We start from the raw sequence: 22,154 nt of genomic DNA on the forward strand, positions 1-22,154 counted from the left end.
CACACAACACCACTGACTCCAGAGCATGCATAATCAAGCCTTTGATAAGGTGGAAATGTTTATGTACCTTCCAAGTCCTATGTTGAAATCCTAGCTCCCAGTGAGAGACTATTTAGAGGTAGGATATGGGGAGATGACTAGGTCACAAAGGTGCAACTCTCATGAACTAGATTACTGTTACTATAAAAAAAGACCCCAGAAAGCTCTTTCACTCTCTTCCACTGTGTGAAGACACAGCCAGAAGATGGACCTCTGAGTGCCTGGAAGTGGTTTCTCACCAGACCCAAGTGTCTGCAGCTGCCTTTGATCTTGGACTTTCTAGTCTCCAGAACTGTGAGAAACAGATGTCTGTTAAGTCACTTGGTCTATGGTATTTTTGTATAGCAACCCAAACAGACTAAGACAAGAGGTCAGCCATTTATGTACAGGTTATTCAACCTTATCCCACAAACAGAAACTGATGAATGGTTATAAAGAAATAAACAAAGAAATAAATTACTGGGGACTCATGTTGGGAAAGATTGAAGGCAAGAGGAGAAGGGAGTGAAAGAGGATGAGATGGTTGGATGGCATCACTGACTCAATGGACATCAGTTCAAGCAAGTTCCAGGAGATAATGAAGGACAGGGAAGCCTGGCATGCTGCAGTCCATGGGGTCGCAAAGTGTCAGACATGACTTAGAGACTGAACAAGAAAAAGTGTAATTTTCAGTATCTATAGATGTGTAATTGCCCTAGAAAAAGGTGTGTATGCTTCTCTAGAGTGGAAATGAAGTTTGTATGAAAATGTGGATTTTCCTTCTTATTGCTTTGCATGAATCATTTATGTTAGTGTGGTTGATAAGCATGTACTTCTTTGTTCCCCTTCTGAATGAGTAATACATTTGAGGAAAACAAACAAAGAAGCTTTCTTAGACCTCAAACCCTGAGCAAATATTAGACATCCTTAGTTTGTCAATGACCAGAGGCAACTGCATACCCCCTATTAGGTCACAGCTTGAGCTCTTCATCCTCACCTGTCATACATTGTAGTGAGAAGGCTCAGAATGAGTTCTGAAGCCCTGGGGTGCATCTGTCCTGGTTTTTCCACTCTGACTTTCTGGAACATCTCCTGCAGAGCCTGAAAAAGCTGCTGAACGGAGAGGGTGCTTTCTCCTGCCTCCCAGAGACTCTGATGTCGTAGGACATGCTGAATCAGAGAACTGCCAATCAAGTCCACTGCAGGAAGCAAAGGAAACACTGCATCATCTGTGATGGGAACAAAAGGCTTCAAAAAAGTAAACATCATCTAGTCTATAAGACATTTTTTTAATGGCAGCTATTTTTTAAGAGAGTTACATATGACCACAATTTGGATACAGTGTATTAGTTGCTTAGTTGTGTTTGACTCTTCGTGACCCCCTGGACTAAGCCTGCCACACTCCTCCCTCCATGGGATTCTCCAGGCAAGAATACTGGAATGCGTTTCCTTCTCCAGATCTTTTCGACCCAGGGATTGAACCTCGGTTTCCTACATTGCAGGCAGATTCTTCACCATCTAAGCCACCATCTTGTACATAATTCAGGCATTCCTATTCTGACAGTTGATTTGATTTTGGAAAAGTGCGTTTGTTAGTGAAGGAAAGCTAGAATATTATTCCCAGTATAACCTCTAAGATGTGACTTTAAAGTAGGAAATTAAAAGGTAAAGAAGTGAAAAACTTGAAAACAGCTTTCTGAGGAAATTAGAATACTGGTGAAAAGTTGGGGAAAACATTTTTATACTCTTTATTAAGTCGATTGAGCAAATTCACCATGCATGTTTACATAACTTTTTTTCCTGGTGCATAGCCTAGCTCAAGAAGGAATATTGTATGTTAAAACACAATTGCGTTACTTTAAAAGCCCAGTGATCTTTATAAGAGAACAGTTGCTGAATTATCAGACTCTTTAGGTCTCACCCTTGCCTTAGTAATATTTATTTTTTTCATCTTGGCCCTGTCAGTATTACTATCCTGGAAGGCACTTAATAAAACCAAAGTTGCTTACAAAAAATAATGGTTTATTTCTTACATATCTTTTTTATCACATTCTCCTAAAAATGTTACAAGGCAATGAAGATAAGGGAGAATGAAATAGAATCAACCCTATGGTTTCTTGCAGATGGAGAATGACAGACAAAATGAATAAACACCCACTCGTGCCATCTGAGAGATGGGGATGTCAGTGGCACCAAGAGCTGCTGGCATTTAAAACGCTTCAGCTTGTGCAGTGATAAACCCCGTGTTTCTGTCTACTTCGTAAATCAACCTCACAGATGAGAAATCTAGCAAATATAATAAAATTTTTTATTTGTTCTCTGATACCACTTTTAAGGGGAGAGTCTAAGGAAGTGAGGGGGTAGGTTTGGGGATGTGATTTTAATAAAAACCTGGCTGCAGGTGGTGGAGGCTGCAAACTCTTTTATTATTATTCAATCGCAAAACCTATCACCTCGGCCTGGCCTGCTGTACACAGGATGCTGTGTCTTCTGCTGAGAGTTCTATACTACAGCAAAACAGATAACAGTGGTGTCCATTAATCTCACCACCAGATTTGTGTAGCAATGCTCTCTAGCTCCCCAGATTCTGCTGCCTGGAGCTCACGATATGCTTTATCTTGGTGTCTGGGACTTTTCTTTTTGTTTTCCAGTTTTTGTGTGGCTATCTTCTATAGGTAGAAATTTCCAACTTCTCCCTGTGTGTACTGTTACTATTTCCCATGAGTATTATTTATATTCACTGTTTTTGATGCCAGGTATAATAAAAGTTCAAAAAGGTACATCCTCAAATTACATTGCATCAATTATAGGCATTAATGATGGAGGCTCATATAACATTGGCTGCTAACTATCTTTACTAGGAGACATTCTCCAGGAAAACAGTATAATTGAGGGTGAATTTTTTTGAGTGTATTCTTTTTTGTGTGAATTTCTGGAATTAGTGATTGGTCTATATCCATGAATAAAAAGTTTTTAGGCCAAGAATCCCTTCTTCAAAGGGATTCTTTCACATAAGTGCAGTATGAAAGATAGAGAAAAACAGAATTGTTCTGGTGTAGGAACAACTTTTGGGTTGTCTTTTGGGTTTTCTTGGCTTGCCTGTACTTCCTTTTCCTGCCTGGCTGACGCTTTCTTATCCTACTTCACACCCATGTCTACGCTGTGAAGCAATTTGGAAACCACTAGTCTATCTAACCTATTAGGCAGAAAGTAATAGATAAAAAAATTTCAACCTTTATATATACATGTGTATATATATATGTTAAAAATTTCATTTAGATCTGCTGTAATAAATGTCATAAATCATTTCACATGATTTTTAAATGCTATATAAAACTTATTAGAAATCAATAATTTAGATATGCTGAATGCCTATTGTTTTTCATAGTCAGGACCCAAGTCATTTTGTTTTGGAGAATTCTTACAGGATAAACATATTACTATATTTTACCATATTTTGCCTAGTTATAACCATATAGGAGAAAAAACAGTGGCATTCAATCAGATAAAATTTAATGCAAAAGAGCAGTTCAGAAAATTCTCAAGAAATTTTTAAACTTTATGGCCTGAGGATTATTCATCAAAACTTACTTTTGCAGGTTCAGAAAGAGATAGGGGGAACAGCTTAAAAATGCAAATATTAAGTGGTAGGGGGAATTTAGAAATGTTTATATTTGAATCTACAAGTTAGATTAAACTAACTTATCTTGTTATTTTATTTTGCATCACTAATGGTATCCTGAAAAATAAACAAACAAACAAAAAATAATAATTCCAGAAACAAAGTAGGAAAATTTTTTTTAAGAATTAAAATTCTCGTCCATAAACAATTAGCAAAGCTGCATGTGGACTGAGTACACAGGAGTATCTTACCCACTTCATCTTCTCTGTTACAAGTGGGGTACATGCACAGGTCCAACCTTCTGGATTCAGCAGTCACTCACATGGGGGAGTTTTCGGTTCTCTGTGCATTTTACTTTATGCAGTAGGGTCAGGTTATTTCAATGTTTCAAGAAAGCCTGTACTTACATTGGCACAGGGTTTGCACTGATCGTAATTTGAAGGCTGTTCTGTAAGTGGAATTCTCAATACTATTAAGAGCATCTGTAAAGAAAACATGAAATATCATAGATAAAGGACTCTCCCATTAGATAAATCTTGTAAGGAAATCTGAGCAAGCACATTATGCTGCTTAGTCACTAAGTCGTATCTGACTCTTTGTGGACTGCACCCCCTGTCCCCCAGGCTCCTGTGTTCATGGAATTTTCCCAGGCAAGAATACTGGAATGGGTTGCCATTTTCTTTTACAGGGCATCTTTCCTACCCAGGAATTGAACTCATATCTCCTGCATTGGAAGGCAGATTCTTTACCACTGAGCCACCTGGAAAGCCAAGAGAGCCGAGATTCTTTACCACTGAGTCACCTGGAAAGCCAAGAAAGCCAAGTAGCCTTACTTTATTTTGCAGGTGAGGAAAGTCTAGTACTAGTACTAAGTCGCTTTAGTCATGTCCGACTCTTTGCGACCCTGTGGACTGTAACCCGCCAGCCTCCTCTGTCCATGGGATTCTCTAGGTGAGAATACTGGAGTGGGTTGCCATGCCCTCCTCCAGGGGATTTTCCCCACCCAGAGATTGAACTCACGTCTTCTGCAGCTCCTGCATTACAGGCAGATTCTTTAGCGCTGAGCCATCAGGGAGGCCCATTGCTCTTTCCTACCTGGGAGCAAATAATAATGTACTACAGTGTCCTTGAATTCTCTGGTGGTCCAGTGGTTATGGCTCTGTGCTTTCACTGCCGATGGCCCAGGTTCGATTCCAGGTCAGGGAACTAAGATCCCATAAGTTATGAAAGAAAAGAAAGTGAAATCGCTTAGTTGTGTCTGACTCTTTGCGACCCCATGGACAGTAGTACACCAGGCTCCTCCATCCATGGAATTTTCCAGGCAAGAGTACTGGAGTGGGTTGCCATTTCCTTCTCCAATAAGTTATGAGGTGCGGTCAAAAAAAAAAGTTTCCCAGGTGGTGCTAGCGGTAAAGAACCCTCCTGGGGGTACTCTTTCTGCCCCCTTCTGATGCCTATGTCAGAAGCTTTCTCTATCTCCTTTATACTTTAATAAAACTTTACTACACAGAAAAAAAAAAAAAAAAAAAAGAACCCTCCTGCCAATGCAAGAGAAATAAGAGACATGGATTCGATTACTGGGTCAGGAAGATCCCCTGGAAAAGGGCATGGCAACCCACTCCAGTATGCTTGCCTGGGAAATCCCAAGGACAGAGGAGCCTAGTAGGCTATAGTCCATAGGGTCAATTTAGCGACATAAACAGCAACACTGTCCTAGCCTGCAGGTGGCACTAGAGAGCATCCTCTGAGCCCCCTACACTAAGTAAGCAGTCCGCCAACGAGGACTCCTCTATGAAGCTATCCGCTTTTTATATAAAAATAAAATGACCGTGCGAAACAAAACAATAAGACAAAAAACTATCTGTAGAATATAAATTGTTAACATATTCTACTCATATGTACACACACATTAATGCATCTATGAAAATGACTGAAAATCTATCCATCCCTTCATTTAGCAGATTTTTATCAAGTTCTTGCTATATGACCCTGGCAGGAGTCCAGGCTCTTGAAATACAGCAGTTAACGTAATAGATAAAAATTCTTGCCCCGAGGAGCTTAATTGCTAGTGGCATTCATCAAAATTGTTAACAGTGTATATCTTTGAATGCTAGAATTCTTGGTTATTTTCTTCCTACTTGTCAATATTACCTAAATTTTTGGTGAAGAGCACGTTACTTTATAATCAGAAAAGAATTATTAATATACCTTCTTTTACCATCACCAACATCACTACAATAGTGGCTAGCATTTCTGAGCACTTACCAGGCACTGAGTATGTATTCCCCCCTTTCACAGTGTAGAGAAGAGAAAGTGCTGGAACCATATCTAGGTCCATTCTTTCCTTTTTCCTTTGGGGAAACTAATTTACTTTTATCTTCAGTGTATTCATCAGATTAATAGGGATCACATTACATTCCTCCTGGGGTATTTGCATGATTTAAATAAGAAAATAGAGATAATTATCTCTCTTCCTTCTGCTAAGGACCTACAATTTAATTTGTTTCACTGATCTTTCAAGTTGGATTTTTGTTTAAGAGACATGTAACAATCTAAAAAAGGAACTTTTGATTGGTTAAGACTGAAATGATTAGTCTTCATTTCTAGAAAAAGGAAAATCTAAATGCCACTGACCACTGAACTCATATTATCTAGACTTAAAATTCTCAAATTTACAATAAGTAAATAAATAACCTACATAAACATGAAAAAAGTTCTAGTTTAACCATTTAAACTGATTTCATGACCCCAAAATGGGTTGCAATTCACACTTTGATGTTACAGGTGTTTGCTATTATTTTAGATGATGCTGATAGAAAGGGTGGTGGTGACCCATGAAAGCCCGTGATTACTCTTTCTCTGATTCAGCACTCCCACACTGCACAGCTGACCTCTTTCCCAGCCCGAGGCCTACTTTATCTTGTCTTATGCTCATTTCTCTCTAATGGCCAAACTTTGATGGGATCTTCTTGCCTTGAATCATCTGTGTCTTCAAAGGAATACATGATATATATTTGTTAAATGAATGTCTGAAGGAATAGTTGTAGAAAAAAAAAAAACCACCACAAATTTAGAAAGTATCTCTCAAGTTTCTACTATGTGTGAAAGCTTGCTTATAGAGACGTCTGCAGTTAAGTCAGCATAAAATAGCTATTCATGTTGATGTATGGCAAAACCAATACAATATTGTAAAGTGAAAAAATTAATAATAATAAAAAAATAAAAAAGAACAGATATAACAAATAGGAAACAGTAAAAAAAAATAGCTATTCATATTTATTTATTCATTAATTTGCCCCCCTTTCATGCACACAAAACACCAAAGATTTGAGTGCCCATGAGGTCCCAGGTATTATGCTGGGTACTGAGGGCAAGTGGAAAATCAGGAGTTCTCAATGTCAAGGGAGAAACAAAATATGTAGGTCTATAATAGAGCTTTAACGGGATGGAAAGAGCGAACATCAACATTTTAGGAATCAATGAACTAAAATGGCCTGGAACTGGTGAATTTAAATCAGATGACCATTATATCTACTATTGTGGGCAGAAATCCCTTAGAAGAAATAGAGTAGCCATTAGTGTCAACAGAAGAGTCTGAAATGCAGTACTTGGGTGCACGCTTAAAAATGACAGAATGATCTCTGTTCATTTCCAGGGCAAACCATTTAATATCACAGTAATCCAAGTCTATGCCCCAACCAGTAATGCTGAAGAAGCTGAAGTTGAACGGTTCTATGAAGACTTATAAGACCTTCTAGAACTAACACCAAATAAAGATGTCCTTTTCATAATAGGGGACTGGAATGCAAAAATAGGAAGTCAAGAAACACCTGGAGTAACAGGCAAATTTGGCCTTGGAGTACAAAATGAAGCAGAACAAAGGCTAACAGTTTTGCCAAGAGAACGTACTGGTCATGGAAAATACCCTCTTCCAACAACACAAGAGAAGACTCAACACATGGACATCACCAGATGGTCAATGTGGAAATCAGATTGATTATATTCTTTGCAGCCAAGATGGAGAAGCTTTATACAGTCAGCAAAAACAAGACCAGGAGCTGACTGTGGCTCAGATCATAAACTCCTTATTGCCAAATTCAGACTTGAATTGAAGAAAGTAGGGAAAACCACTAGACCATTCAGGTATGACATAAATCAAATCCCTTACAATTATACAGTGGAAGTGACAAATAGATTCTAGGGATTAGATCTGATCTGTTCAGTTCAGTCGCTCAGTTGTATCCGACTCTTTGTGACCCCATGAATTGCAGCACTCCAGGCTTCCCTGTCTATCACCAACTCCCGGAGTTTACCCAAACTCATGTCCATCGAGTTGGTGATGCCATCCAGCCATCTCATCCTCTGTCGTCCCTTTCTTCTCCTGCCCTCAATCCTTCCCAGCATCACGGTCTTTTCCAATGAGTCAACTCTTCCCATGAGGTGCCAAAGTATTGGAGTTTCAGCTTCAGCATCAGTCCTTCCGATGAACACTCAGGACTGATCTCCTTTAGAATGGACTGGATGGATCTCCTTGCAGTCCAAGGGACTCTCAAGAGTCTTCTCCAACACCACAGTTCAAAAGCATCAATTCTTTGATGCTCATCTGTCTTCACAGTTCAACTCTCATTCCATACATGACTACTGGAAAAACCATAGCCTTGACTAGACGGACCTTTGTTGGTAAAGTAACGTCTCTGCTTTTGAATATGCTATCTAGGTTGGTCATAACTTTCCTTCCAAGGAGTAAGCGTCTTTTAATTTCATGGCTGCAATCACCATCTGCAGTGATTTTGGAGCCCCCCAAAATAAAGTCAGCCACTGTTTCCACTGTTTCCCCATCTATTTGCCATGAAGTGATGGGACCAGATGCCATGATCTTCGTTTTCTGAATGTTGAGCTTTAAGCCAACTTTTTCACTCTCCTCTTTCACTTTCATCAAGAGGCTTTTTAGTGCCTCTTCACCTTCTGCCATAAGGGTGGTGTCATCTGCATTTCTGAGGTTATTGATATTTCTCCTGGCAATCTTGATTCCAGCTTGTGTTTCTTCCAGCCCAGCATTTCTCATGATGTACTCTGCATATAAGTTAAATAAGGAGGGTGACAATACACAGCCTTGACAGACTCCTTTTCCTATTTGGAACCAGTCTGTTGTTCCATGTCCAGTTCTAACTGTTGCTTCCTGACCTGATAGACAGAGTGCCTAAAGAACTATGGACAGAGGTTCATGACATTGTACAGGAGGCAGTGATCAAGACTATCACCAAGAAGAAGAAATGCAAAAAAGGCAAAATGGTTGTCTGAGGAGGCCTTACAAATAGCTGAGAAAAGAAGAGAAGCTAAAGGCAAAGAAGAAAAAGAAAGATATACCCACTTGAATGCAGAGTTACAAAGAGTAGCAAGGAGAGATAAGAAAGCCTTCCTCAGTGATCAATGCAAAGAAATAGAGGAAAACAATAGAATGGGAAAGACTAGAGATCTCTTCAGGAAAATTAGAGATACCAAGGGAACATTTCTTACAAAGATGGGCTCAGTAAAGCACAGAAATGGTATGGACCTAACAGAAGCAGAAGACATTAAAGAGGTGGCAAAAATACACAGAGGAACTATACAAAAAAGATCTTCATGACACAGATAACCACGATGATGTGATCACTCACCTAGAGCCAGACATCCTGGAATGCAAAGTCAAGTGGACCTTAGGAAGCATCACTATGAACAAAGCTAGTGGAGGTGATGGAATTCCAGTTGAGCTATTTCAAATCCTAAAAGATGATGCTGTTAAAGTGCTTCATTCAATATGCCAGCAAATTTGGAAAACTCAGCAGTGGCCACAGGACTGGAAAAGATCAGTTTTCATCCCAATTCCAAAGAAAGGCAATGACAAAGAAAGTTCAATTTACCACACAATTGCACTCATCTCACAAGCTTGTAAAGTACTGCTCAAAATTCTCCAAGCCAGGCTTCAACAGTATGTGAACTGTGAACTTCTAGATGTTCAAGATGATTTAGTAAAGGCAGAGGAACCAGAGATCAAATTGCCAACATCCATTAGATCATAGAAAAAGCAAGAGAGTTCCAGAAAAACATCTACTTCTACTTTATTGATTATGCCAAAGCCTTTGACTGTGTGGATCACAAAAAACTGTGGAAAATTCCTCAAGAGATGGGAATACCAGCCCACCTGACTTGCTTCCTGAGAAATCTGTATGCAGGTCAAGAAGCAACAGTTAGAACTGGACATGGAACAACAGACTGGTTCCAAATTGGGAAAGGAGTACGTCAAGGCTGTATATTGTCACCCTGTTTATTTAACTTATATGCTGAGTACATCATGCAAAATGCTGGGCTGGATGAAGCCCAAGCTAGTATCAAGATGGCTGGAGAAATATCAATAACCTCAGATACGCAGATGACACCACCCTTATGGCAGAAAGTGAAGAAGAACTAAAGAGCCTCTTGATGAAAGTGAAAGAGGAGAGTTAAAAAGTTGACTTAAAACCCAACATTCAGAAAACTAAGATCATGGCATCCAGTCCCATCACTTCATGGCAAATAGATGGGGAAACGGTGGAAACAGTGACAAACTTTATTTTTTTGATCTGCAGATGGTGACTGCAGCCATGAAATTAAAAGATGCTTGCTTCTTCGAAGAAAAGCTATGATCACCTAGACAGCATATTAAAAAGCAGAGACATTACTTTGCCAACAAAGGTCCATCTAGTCAAAGCTATGGTTTTTCCAGTAGTCATGTATGCATGTGAAAGTTGGACTATAAAGAAAGCTGAGTACCAAAGAATTGATGCTTTTGAACTGTGGTGTTGAAGACTCTTGAGAGTCCCTTGGACTGCAAGGAGATCCAACCAGTCCATCAAAAAGGAAATCAGTCCTGAATATTCATTGGAAAGACTGATGCTGAAGCTGAAACTCCAATATTTTGACCACCTAATGCAAAGAACTGATTCATTTGAATAGACCCTGATGCTGGGAAAGATTGAAGGCAGTAGGAGAAGGGGACGACAGAGGATGAGATGGTTGGATGGCATCAGTGACTCAATGGACATGAGTTTCAGCAAGCTCTGGGAGTTGATGGATAGGGAAGCCTGGCATGCTGCAGTCCATGGGGTTGCAAAGAATCGGACACAACTGAACTGAACTGAACTGATAATAGGCTAAACACATAGGAATGCAGACAGATAATTTCTCAGGGGAGATGAAGTGAGAGCTGACTCTTGAAGGAGAAATAGGGAATTTTCAGGGCATTAAGCTGGGTGAAGGGTTTGGGGGAATGGTGTTTCCCAGGTCTAGGAAGAGCTGGTGCAAAGGCACAGGGGTATGAGGACCAAGGAGATCAGGATGGCTGGAACAGAGAGCTGGGGGAGTGAGGGCATGGGGTAGGTTGGTATGAGTTCATTAAAGAGCTTGCAGTTTTCTTGCAAGCATGGGAATTTATTGATGTTGTTATTTAGCCATTAAGTCGTGTGTCCCTGTGGACTGTAGGCTGCTCAGGTTCCTCTGTCCATGGAATTTCCCAGGCAAGAATACTGGAATGGATTGCCATTTCCTTTCCAGGGGATCTTCCTTACCCAGGGATGGAACCTGCATCTCCTGCATTAGCAGGTAGATTCTTTACCACTGAGCCACCAGGGAAGTCCTTGTGGGGATTGATACAAACTTTATAAATCTCACTCCAGCAGTTGTGAAGAATGGATTACTGGTGAAACTAGAAATAAGAATTTATTTCAATGACTCAGGTCCAGATGATAGGATTGATCGTGATTCAGCCACAAGGAAAATTTAATGAATTTCAAAAGTAGCAGAAATATTACAGAACTAGAGAAATGACACATTCTCTGGCCCACAATGCAATAAAACTAGAAATAATCAATGAAAAGATTTTTTTAATTGTCATTGTGAAACATATTTTAAACATTTTCTAAATGTCATGAGGTCAATTTAGAAATCAAAGTTGAAATTAAGCACTATCTAGGGGCTAAAAAGATGAAAAAAGAATGACTAAATATCAATATTATAAGTACCTAACCTGCAAAACCAGAATAGTAATAGAATTGGGGGAGGGTGGGGAGGTGGTGGGAAATAGGAACTGGCTTTTTGGTAAGAAAAGTAAATTAAGCAAACAATTGACAAGAATAGAGAAGGAAAACATATAAAACATTAGAAATGAGAAAATCTTTATATTTACAGTTACAGAGAATATTTTAAAATGGAAAAATGCTCTGTATAATTTTATACCAACAAATTTGAAAACATATATGAATAGAAAATAGACATCATCAAAATATACTAAAAATAGCTGAAAGACTAGTTACTACAGAAGATTTTTAAGGAGAAACAGTCTTCAAAAATAAACAACCATAAGAAGAGAGGGTTTTGCAGGCAAATTCCTTTAAACTTTCAAGGGATAGAGGAATTACTTTTAATCAACTCTTCTGGAAACTGGAAACACTCAGAAAACTCCCCAGTTTATTTTAGGACACTGGCATAATTGAAATACTAATATCTGATAAAGATTTATTGAAAAAATTACACTGTTATAACTGAGAGAAAGTAGTTAAATTCTGAGTTGAACTTTGAAGGAAATTCATGTGACTGGCTAAGGAAAATTATCTAATATGGAATTGTTCCAGTATCAACTCAAAAGTCTAATGTCTCATCTAAATATCCCCTAAATCAGATATATTAAAAAATAAACATATATAAGATGAAAGCAAAGATAAAACATATTATCAAACATTTTCAAGAACATATTAAAATTATGTTCCAGTATATAGAAAGATTTATTTTAGGAATTTAAAATTTGTTCAACAGTTGGTTTATATATTAAAAGAAGGAAAAAAAACTATTGAATCAGTGAATTCTCAGAATATATTGGTTAAATTCATCAGCCACTCTGATTTTTAAAAACTGATCTTGGTACATGATACATGGTACATGATCTCAGAAGAGAAGGAAACATACTTAAAATGTCAGAAATAAAAGGCAAATTTTAATAAATGTGATAGAAGATACCCCAGTTCAACTAGGAAAAAAATCAGTCCCACCCCACCAAGTCACCACTATGATCCAGCACTAGTCTGAAGCAGAGAAACGAACCACAGGGCATCAGGGCCAACTCTGGCCCCTCCAAATTGTGCCAGACAGGGCAGAATCTCTTGGCTAGATCTTGAAGGATAGCCCTCCAGAATGTCAGTATCAGTCCATTGGAGCTGGTACGTAATAATATAATAGGAATTTATTTGCTGTCCTTATTTTGGAATTCTAATCTACAGAAACATAAAAATAAGAGCTATAAATTTCAGGAAGGAAGAGATTTATGGATGATCTCTATTTAGATAATTCATGATGATCATCTGCAAGTTGGCTGGATTTAGGACGACTGCTTGAGAATCAATAACTTCCTTTTATATCAGTGGTTTTCAAATATATCTTGCCTCAGATTGCTGATCTTACCCAGAGTCTGGAGGGCATCTGAGAATTGCATTCTAATCTCAGATGATGCTTGTGCTTTCAGTCCTGGAACTATACTTTGAGGACCATTATTTTAAACTAACAATAATTAGAACAGGTAATTTTAACATCCAAAAAAAGTCTAAAGTACATGAAACAATGTACAAGACCTTATAAAGTTTTATTGAAAGGCATTAAAGATAATATGAATACATGGAGACATCTATTTCCTCCATTCCTGGATATTCCTAGATAGGAATGTTCAATATCATAAAAATGTGAATTCTACCCCAAATGAATCTATAAACTTAAGCTAAAGTAGTGGTTGGTGGTTTAGTCCCTGTGTTGTGTTCAACTCTTATGACCTCAAGGGCTGTGGCCCCCCAGGCTCCTCAGTCCATGGGATTTCCCAGACAAGAATACTGGAGTGGGTTGCTATATCCTTCTCCAGGGGATTCTCCCAACTGGGGGATGGAACCCAGATCTCCTCATTGAGGGCAGTCTCTTACATTGCAGGTAGATTCTTTACTGACTGAGTCACAAGGGAAGCCCAAAATTTAAGGCAGTTCCAACCCCTATTCCAACTATTATTTGGAACTTGACAAAACAATATAAAATTAATCTGTAAGAATAAATGCAGTGTGTGTTTATTTCAGGAAAAGATAGGGTAAGGAATAGGAAAGAATCGGAAATTGACCTATGTATACAAAGGGTTTTAGCATATGATAAAGATGATATTTTAACTCAATGAGAATCAACAACTTCCCTTTATATTGGTGGTTTATATCAGTGGTTTATACCAATGAGGAAATGAGTTTATTTAGTAAATAATGTTAGGACCACTGGATGCATAACTCTTTGGAAAAACATGATATAGGTACCTTAGTTCAGATCATAAACAAAAATAACCCCAGAATGTACTACAGAGTTAAACATGAATTTTTAAAGCTCTAAGACTATTAAAGGAAGAAATTTTTGGCGAGCTTGAGGTTGAAAGACTTTTTAAAGCATGATTATAAGCCTAAATCCATGGTAATATGTCTATAATTTAGTATGGTCCTATTTTGTAAATAATAAAAAATAGAAAAGAAGAACCCAATAAACACAATAGGGAAGGCTATCTATCAAACTTTATTTATCTGGGGACAGGAGTACATTATGAGAGGGGTTTAATGTTTTACTTTCTGTAACATGATAGGGATCTGAATGGAGCTAGGGAGAGAAAATTGCAGGGAAATATGAGGCATAATTTGCTAGTGAAATTGACAGGGATTGGTGGCTGATTGGTTGTGGGAGGGAGATCAAGTGTAGGAAATAATGAGGGAGGGAAAAGTTTGCACATAGAGGTGGAAGGGGGGTTCATTTTTAACCTCTGGGTTTGAGGTTTCTGTAAGACATCTGAATGGAGATGTCCTGTAGGCAGCTGGAACCCCCTCTCAGACACTTGGGAATCCAGAAATGTGAAACCTGGACTTGGCCCTCGAGGCCTGAGCTAGGAATGCAGGGCATGGTCCTTGGACTGCAGAGCCTGGAACTAGTGTGATCTGAATAATCAGGTATACATGTCAGTCAAGGTGTCTTTCTGAAAAGTCTTGGAGGTCAAGCAGAGGCCAGGTGAAAGATAAGAGGTCAGAATCAGAGAATGCTGGACTAGAGCCAGAAGGTTCCACACGGTGGGGAAAATAAGAAGCTTAAAGAGATTTCCTAGCATCATGAATAGCCATGAGAACCTTTTAGAGTATTGCTGTCCAATAGGAGAAATACAATATGTGTCAAATATGTCAGCTTAAATTTTTAGCAGCTACATTTTAAGATGAAACAGGTGAGATTAATTTTAATGTATTTCATTTAATCTAATCTTTGCTCAGTGGGTAAAGAATCTGCCTGCAATGCAGGAGATGCAGGAGACACAGTTTTGATCCCTGGGTCAGAAATATCCCCTGGAGAAGGGAATGGCAACTTGCTTCAGTATTCTTGCCTGGAAAACACCATGGACAGAGGAGCCTGGTGGGCTACTGTCCAAAGGGTTGTAAAGAGTCAGACACGACTATCTATCTTGGGTTAGATAGATCTACCAAGTTATTATTTAACATGTAACCAACATGCTGATGCTGAAACTCCAGTACTTTGGCCACTTGATGCGAAGAACTGACTCATTGGAAAAGACCCTGATGCTGGGAAAGATTGAAGGCAGGAGGAGAAGGGGACGACAGAGGATGAGATGGTTGGCTGACATCACTGACTCGATGGACATGAGTTTGAGCAAGCTCTGGAAGTTGGTGATGGACAGGGAAGCCTGGAGTACTGCAGTGCATGGGGTCTCAAAGAGTCAGACATGACTGAGTGACTGACTGAACTGATGTAACCAACATAAAAATTATTAAGATATTTTCTATTGTTACTGTCTTTTTTATACTTGTAGCACATCTCATTTTGGACTAACCATATTTCAAGGGATTGATAGCTACACATGGCTCAGATTAGGAGAATACTGGCTGGGAGAGGAGAGCAGTTCAGGGTGTTGAACAGGTGTCAATTTTTGATTCTGTGTCTGGAGGTCAGGGTTGCTATTTGGGATGGGATAGAATTTAGGAGTCAGCAGTGCTGGCTTTGGGCAAAAGCATGTTCAACTATTAGGTTATCTAAGAAGAATGCTTTAAGTGAAGATAAAATTAGGCTAAGTAACAGTATGCCTGAGAAACATAATCACTTAAGTAACAGGAGGAAGAGAAACCCAAGAGGAAGGACTAGAAGGGAAAGCCAAAGAAACCAGCAGATAGCGATGGTACAAAGGTCAAGGAAGGTGCGTTTCAGAAAGTAGAGACAAGTCAATGCTTCAGTACCTGGAAGCCACAAGGAGATCAACTATGGGCTAAAAAGTAACCTCTGTGTATGATTAACCTGACTATTGAAGGCTCCCTAAGAACAGTTTTATGGGAATGTGGGGGCCAAAATCAACTGCACAGGGTTGTAAAAAGACAACTCTTTCAAGAGCCTTACTCTGAAGAGAGCCCAAATCTTGTTTTCAGAGGCAGGAGAGATTCCAGAATATGTGACTGGGTCAGAACAGGGAGTCAGGAGAGAGGGTGAAGTTGAGGGTCCAAGAAGCGGGATCCAGGTGGTATTTCACACAGCAAAGTCTATGTATAGACTAATCATATAAGGGCATATACCTTAGCCATTCAGCATCCATTCATCTTTCTTCTGGTGAACAATCTCCCCCTAATCTTAGTCCATGAAATTCTAGTTGTGTTCATTCCAACGCTCCTGTTTCCAAGGGGAGCATGTGGCCTGGCCAATCTGATCAGTGACTGCATCATTGCCCTCTGCAGACATGGGCACATAACCAAAATCAGGCAAGGAATACACCAATGAAACTTGGATCAAGGACTCTTTGTTTGAATTACTTTTTTCCTCTTGAACTTGGAATCAGATATTGAAGTGGTAGTTACCCTCTCGTCTGGGTATATAGCTTGAGCGTGCAATCAGCACACAAAGAAGAGTAGAGATGAACTGGGAGACAGAGAAAAGTCACACCCTAGTGACTTTTTCTAGGACCACAGCAAGCTAGTCCTCCCTTGGGTCATTAATATAAAAGGTAATAAGGCCTCTTTGAGCTATTTTCTCCCACAAGCAATTGAAATATAGCTAACTGATACAATCCCTGAGGTAGAGGCAACGGTTGGGAGAAGCTACATAGGTGAAGGAATTAGGTCTGGGGAGAAGCTCATTCCTTGAGAGGAAGAAAAATATGGAGATGATGAAGGCTAGGGAGAAGAGGGCACTCTAAGGGCTTCTGTTTTCTTTTTGAAATGAGGAACAAATTCACTCAGAGTTAGGAGGAGATAGTGAGCAGAAAACTTGAGGAATGATGAAGATTTGAAATTGTTACAGCAGCCATTGAGAGAGGTGACCAGTCACACACTTTGGAAAAAACTGCCAAGCAACATGGCATCTCTAATATTTCCTGTGATGACAAATTTCAATTAAATAGACTTTACACCCTAATGCTTACTTGGAGGCAAGATTTCACATGCAAACAAGCTTGGAGTCCAGGACTGACTTGTATTGATTATGCTGAAGGGAAGACGCCTTGAGGAAAATAAAGCTATTTTCAAATTTATCATCAGCTGATTACCATAAAACTCAGACAATTGGGAGTAAATGGTCTGTGTGCTAGAGAAGTGTTTGTGACTAGAAACACAGTAGGCCCTAAACAAAACAAAACAAGGAATTATTGGGGGGAACAAGGGAGACTTCACTGATTCAAAAACAGGTAGCAGGATAAATTATGGTGATTTTAATTCGTTCCTTGTTCTCACAGCAGTGGAATAATTAAGAGAATGAAAAGGCAATGTTGCCATGTCCATTTCTGTGTGTGTTCCAAGGCTTAAGTTCTCTTAACTCCTTACCATCTTTTAAGGGGCCAGTGCTTAAGGGGCCACCCCAAATTCAACCCACTCAGGCCTTAGTATGAAAGGCCCATCCAAGAATCAATGCCATCTATGCACAGGAGAGAATCAAAACTACTACATCCATGCACAGGAGTAGAATAAACACTACTACAATTACATGGACTAAAATCAGGGGGATGTTGTTCTTCCACAACAAAATAGGTGCACTGCTTCACCAGAAGAAACTTGACTAGATGCAGGATGGTCAGAAGAGTCAGGTGCCTCTGAGAGGGACTTTTCTGTGGTAAATATCACCTGACTGGATCCCCCACAGCCAGAATCTCAACCTCTTCCTTTGTCCTGGCCCCTCAGCCCTAACCCATATACATCCAGACATTCTAGAATCTCCCTTGCCTTTGAAAACCAATCTTGATGTTAGTGTTGTTCTAGCTATGACTCTCTTTTTCCCTGGGGTGGAAGAGATGCTAATACCTGGACAGGCAAGTGGGAGATGCCTAACTGGGGTTAAAATCTGTGGGCTGATTCCAGGGCTGCTCTTACTATTAGTAGCAGTTTTCTGGGTGGAGGGAATGACTGTATGGTGTAACCAGGGAGACCAGCCACTAGGCTTGGCAAGGATTTCTGCGTCCAGTCTTGACATGGAGTCCCATGTCTTCAAGCGGACCCCAGAGCCAAAGGCAAAGAGCAGGGTGAGTGGCAACCACGACGCCACTTCAGACCAGATGTTTTGAACACTTGAGACCAGATTTTCAGGATTAAAATCTGAGCTATTTCTGTTATGAGATGGCTGCTTCCCAAACAACTCAGTCTAAATTTCACACCAAGCGATAATGACTTGATTTTGGTTCACAAAGTACTGTTTCAGGACTTCCCTGCTGGCCCCGTGGTTAAGGCTCCGTGATTCCAATGCAGGGGGCACAGGTTCAGTCCTTGATCAGGTAACTAAGGTCCCACATGCTATGGGGTGAGGCCAAAAAGTAAAAAACAAACAAGCAGCTGTTTCTTGCCCTTGAGTGTTGTGGCTTGAAGTCCTAACCTGTTACATTGAGTGCTGGGCACTATTCTAAGCCACTCAAGGGTGTTATGGCACTGAACCAGGGCAGACCCACCCTTGAGGCCTTGGAGCACACCTCTGGCCTGTTTCTAAACATACACTGATTCAAAGATCAATATACAATCATGAGTCCCGCCCCAGGGAATGAAGTCGGTTTTCCTGTATTGCAGGCAAATTCTTTACTATCTAAGCCACCAGGGAAGCCCCAAAGACACCTACCTCTGGGGAATGTGGGCTGTGCCGAAAACTGTCATTAAACAAGATAGCTTATTTTAAAAGCCTCCATATTTTTAAAATTCTTTTTTGAACAAGTATAACCATATCAGAGACCTACAGTTTAACCCTTTTGTTGTTTACTATTTCCTGATGTTTTAAAAAGGCTTAGCTTTCAGTTACACGACTGAGAGACTTCCCTTTCACTTTTCACTTTCATGCATTGGAGAAGGATATGGCAACCCACTCCAGTGTTCTTGCCTGGAGAATCCTGGGGACAGGGGAGCCTGGTGGGCTTCTGTCTGGGGTCGCACAGAGTCGGACACGACTGAAGCGACTTGGCGGCGGCAGCAGCTTTCAGTTAAGAGTCCAGTGTTAGAGAAAGGAAGAAATCACACCTCTCTGCTCCATGTCTGGAGAAGGAAAACACATGGAGAGTGGCCACCATAGTGTGGAAACGACTTATAAAAATGTAATGTACAACATTGGTTTTCCTTTTGGAGAGTGGCCAAATTTTGTGCCCTGATTCCTCTCAGATGCACCAAATGAACACAGAATCAGCAGACTAGGATGTCTGTAGGTTCCCAGATGCTGCTTGTGGTGGAAGAGTGATTCTATGGCTACTCTACCATCTGGCCCATCACACTCCTGTCAAATTATGTTTTGCAGTGTCATCTGATGAAGCTATGCAGCATAACATGGCAAGCTGTGATAGAGTACATGGGGAAAATGAATGAGCATCCCAGGTGATTCACCAGCAGTCCTGCTTCCTCAAGGCTTTTTCTTCTTCTTTTTTTTTTTTTTTCTCCTGCTGGTAGGAGAAAACTCAAGAAAAGAAGAGAAATTGCTGGATGTATCAGACCCAAAGCTATAAGCAAAATAATGTGCAATGTTCAAAGAAATAATAACATAAGCTACATATGGTCTTGTTCATGGAAGCAATTTAACTGGGAAACAAGTTTTGCTTTAAACGACTCATATTTTTACTTAGCCGAATAAATATGTGTCATTTTCTACAGATACTAAGAATGGAATAAAAATTCCTTTTGGCAGTCCCTCATGTAGTTGGATGATCCAGAAAGAGACATTTTAGGCCGGTTGTCCTCCAAGTGTGGTCCTAGGTGGGCAGCATCAGCATGGCCTGGGAACTAGTTAGAAATGCACGTTCTCAGTCCCCACTCTGGATCTACTGAGTCACAAACCCTGGAGGTGGAACCCAGTATTTGAAAAAACCCTCCAGTGATTCTGGTGCAGACATACTAGATGTAAGAAAACCCCCTCAGGGAGAGAGAAGTGGGCTTTGAATACATTATCTACTGCTTTGTGTGAAGCTTAACTAGTATGAAGGCCCAATTTTAGAAAACCAAAGATAATTGGAAATATTCAGAATGCTGTTTTAGATAAATAACTTAGGAGAGTGTAGAATTTTATATAAAACAAGCCAAGTTAATCTAGATTTTAGCCAGAGGAATAAGGCTGCTACTAGATCCTGGAATAAAACTATCACACGCCGATCGTGGGTCTACCCTGGCATTCAGAGATGCTGGAAGAAGAGGGAATCAGTTTTCCCCTGTCCATATATCAAATGTCAAATATTCATATAGTAACAGCTGTGAGCTTTTTTCGGAGAAGGCAATGGCACCCCACTCCAGTACTCTTGCCTGGAAAATCCCATGGATGGAGGAGCCTGGTAGGCTGCAGTCCATGGGGTCACTAAGAGTCGGACATGACTGAGCGACTTCCCTTTCACTTTTCACTCTCATGCATTGGAGAAGGAAATGGCACCCCACTCCAGTGTTCTTGCCTGGAGAATCCCAGGGACAGGGGAGCCTGGTGGGCTGCCGTCTATGGGGTCGCACAGAGTCGGACACGACTGAAGTGACTTAGCCCACCAGGCTCCCCCATCCCCAATTGGGGATGTGGACCATTTTTAAAGTCTTTATTGAGTTTGTTAACAATATTGCTTCTGTTTTATGTTTTGTTTCTTTGGCCATGAGGCATATAGTATCTTAGCTCCCCAACCAGGGATTGAACCCACACCCCCTGCTTTGGAAGGTGAAGTGTTAACCACTGGACGACCAGGGAAGTCTCCTTCCCAATTTTGGCCTCATGTAGTACTGTAAACTTACCCCTGAAACTAAAATACCTACAATGATGTCATTTTAATTATAAAAAATGAAGACATATATAAATGAGATAAGCTATTTTGTATATTTGAATAGCAATTTAAAATGAAATTACATTGAGATCAAGTCTTTGTTAAATTATTTTTGGTGCTTTGGGGACCACAGACCAAATAATCAACATATTATGAATTTCTGTTTAGAAAAAGGAAAAAATCTTCTCTATCCCCAACAGTTTTTTTATCAGCCAGGCATTTGCCAAATGTCAATCCTTTGCAACTTGGAAGTCTGTGTTGTTTGCAAACTGTGCTCAGAAACTTAACAATAATACTTACCTTGATTATCTGGGTCCATTTTAGGAATTTCCTGGAATGACAGTTGGGAAGAAGGTCCTTGTAACTGGAAACAAACCAATATTTTAAGCAGGAGGTTTTGAAGTGATCAAGTGGGATAGGAAGCAAACAGACAATTAAGCAAAGTCCTTTTACCTGTGGCACAATGATTACAAGGTGTTCAGAGACCCGAAATCTCCTGGAGGATAAAAAATAGGAAAGCAGGGAGAGGCTTTTTATATGGGTCCCATCTCTAGGGATTTAGAGCTGTATCTCAGAACCTGGAAACAGATCCTTAAACTAATATGGTGAACACTTAGAACTTTTTTTAAAACTGAGATATAATTGACATACAACATTATATTAATCCAAGGTATATGACATAATGATTTGATATATGTATATATCATGAAATGATCACCACAATAGGTTTAACATCATCATACTCAGTTATACATTTTTTTTATTGTGATGAGACCTTTTAAGATCTACTCTCTCAGCAACTTTCAAAACAATACAATATTGTTAGCTATAGTCATCATGCTGTAGGTGAATACTTAGAACTTTTGAGACATTATAATTTTAAGAGTGGACTAGAAGCTCACTTCAAAAAAGCAGAAATCTACTCGAATTTTGAAGGACAAAATTTGAAGCTCTCAATGCTTGAATTTCTAATAGCACCATATTAAATAAGTCTATACATTAAATATGTGAAAAATATTATCTACTTGAACATATTATTGCATATATGTGTGCATTTATGTGCGTGTGTGTATATGGAGTATGTTTGCTTTCAACAAAAAGAGTAAGTTATTTTATAATAAAACCTTAAGCAGTTCTAAGAGTAAGGCATTTCTAAATATGAGCAGTTGAAAAATGTTTTAAAAAGTTATATGATAATTAGGCTTATAA

General features: G+C 39.6%; 1 protein-coding gene across 1 annotated transcript in view; it reads right to left on the reverse strand.

Annotated features, from left to right (window-relative positions):
- The window catches only part of DYTN (dystrotelin), a 69,824-nt gene extending 48,560 nt beyond the window's left edge, over positions 1–21,264 (reverse strand). The window contains exons 1-3 of the mRNA XM_027554044.1: positions 21,246–21,264; positions 4,048–4,122; positions 1,016–1,217 (exon numbers count right to left, since the gene is read on the reverse strand). Of these exons, the coding sequence (XP_027409845.1) occupies positions 1,016–1,217; positions 4,048–4,122; positions 21,246–21,264 (296 nt within the window). The remainder of the gene's footprint in view (positions 1–1,015; positions 1,218–4,047; positions 4,123–21,245) is intronic.
- Between the last annotated feature and the right edge of the window lie 890 nt (positions 21,265–22,154).

Source organism: Bos indicus x Bos taurus, chromosome 2, assembly GCF_003369695.1.
Source record: "Bos indicus x Bos taurus breed Angus x Brahman F1 hybrid chromosome 2, Bos_hybrid_MaternalHap_v2.0, whole genome shotgun sequence".
NCBI classification, from domain to species: Eukaryota; Metazoa; Chordata; class Mammalia; order Artiodactyla; family Bovidae; genus Bos; species Bos indicus x Bos taurus.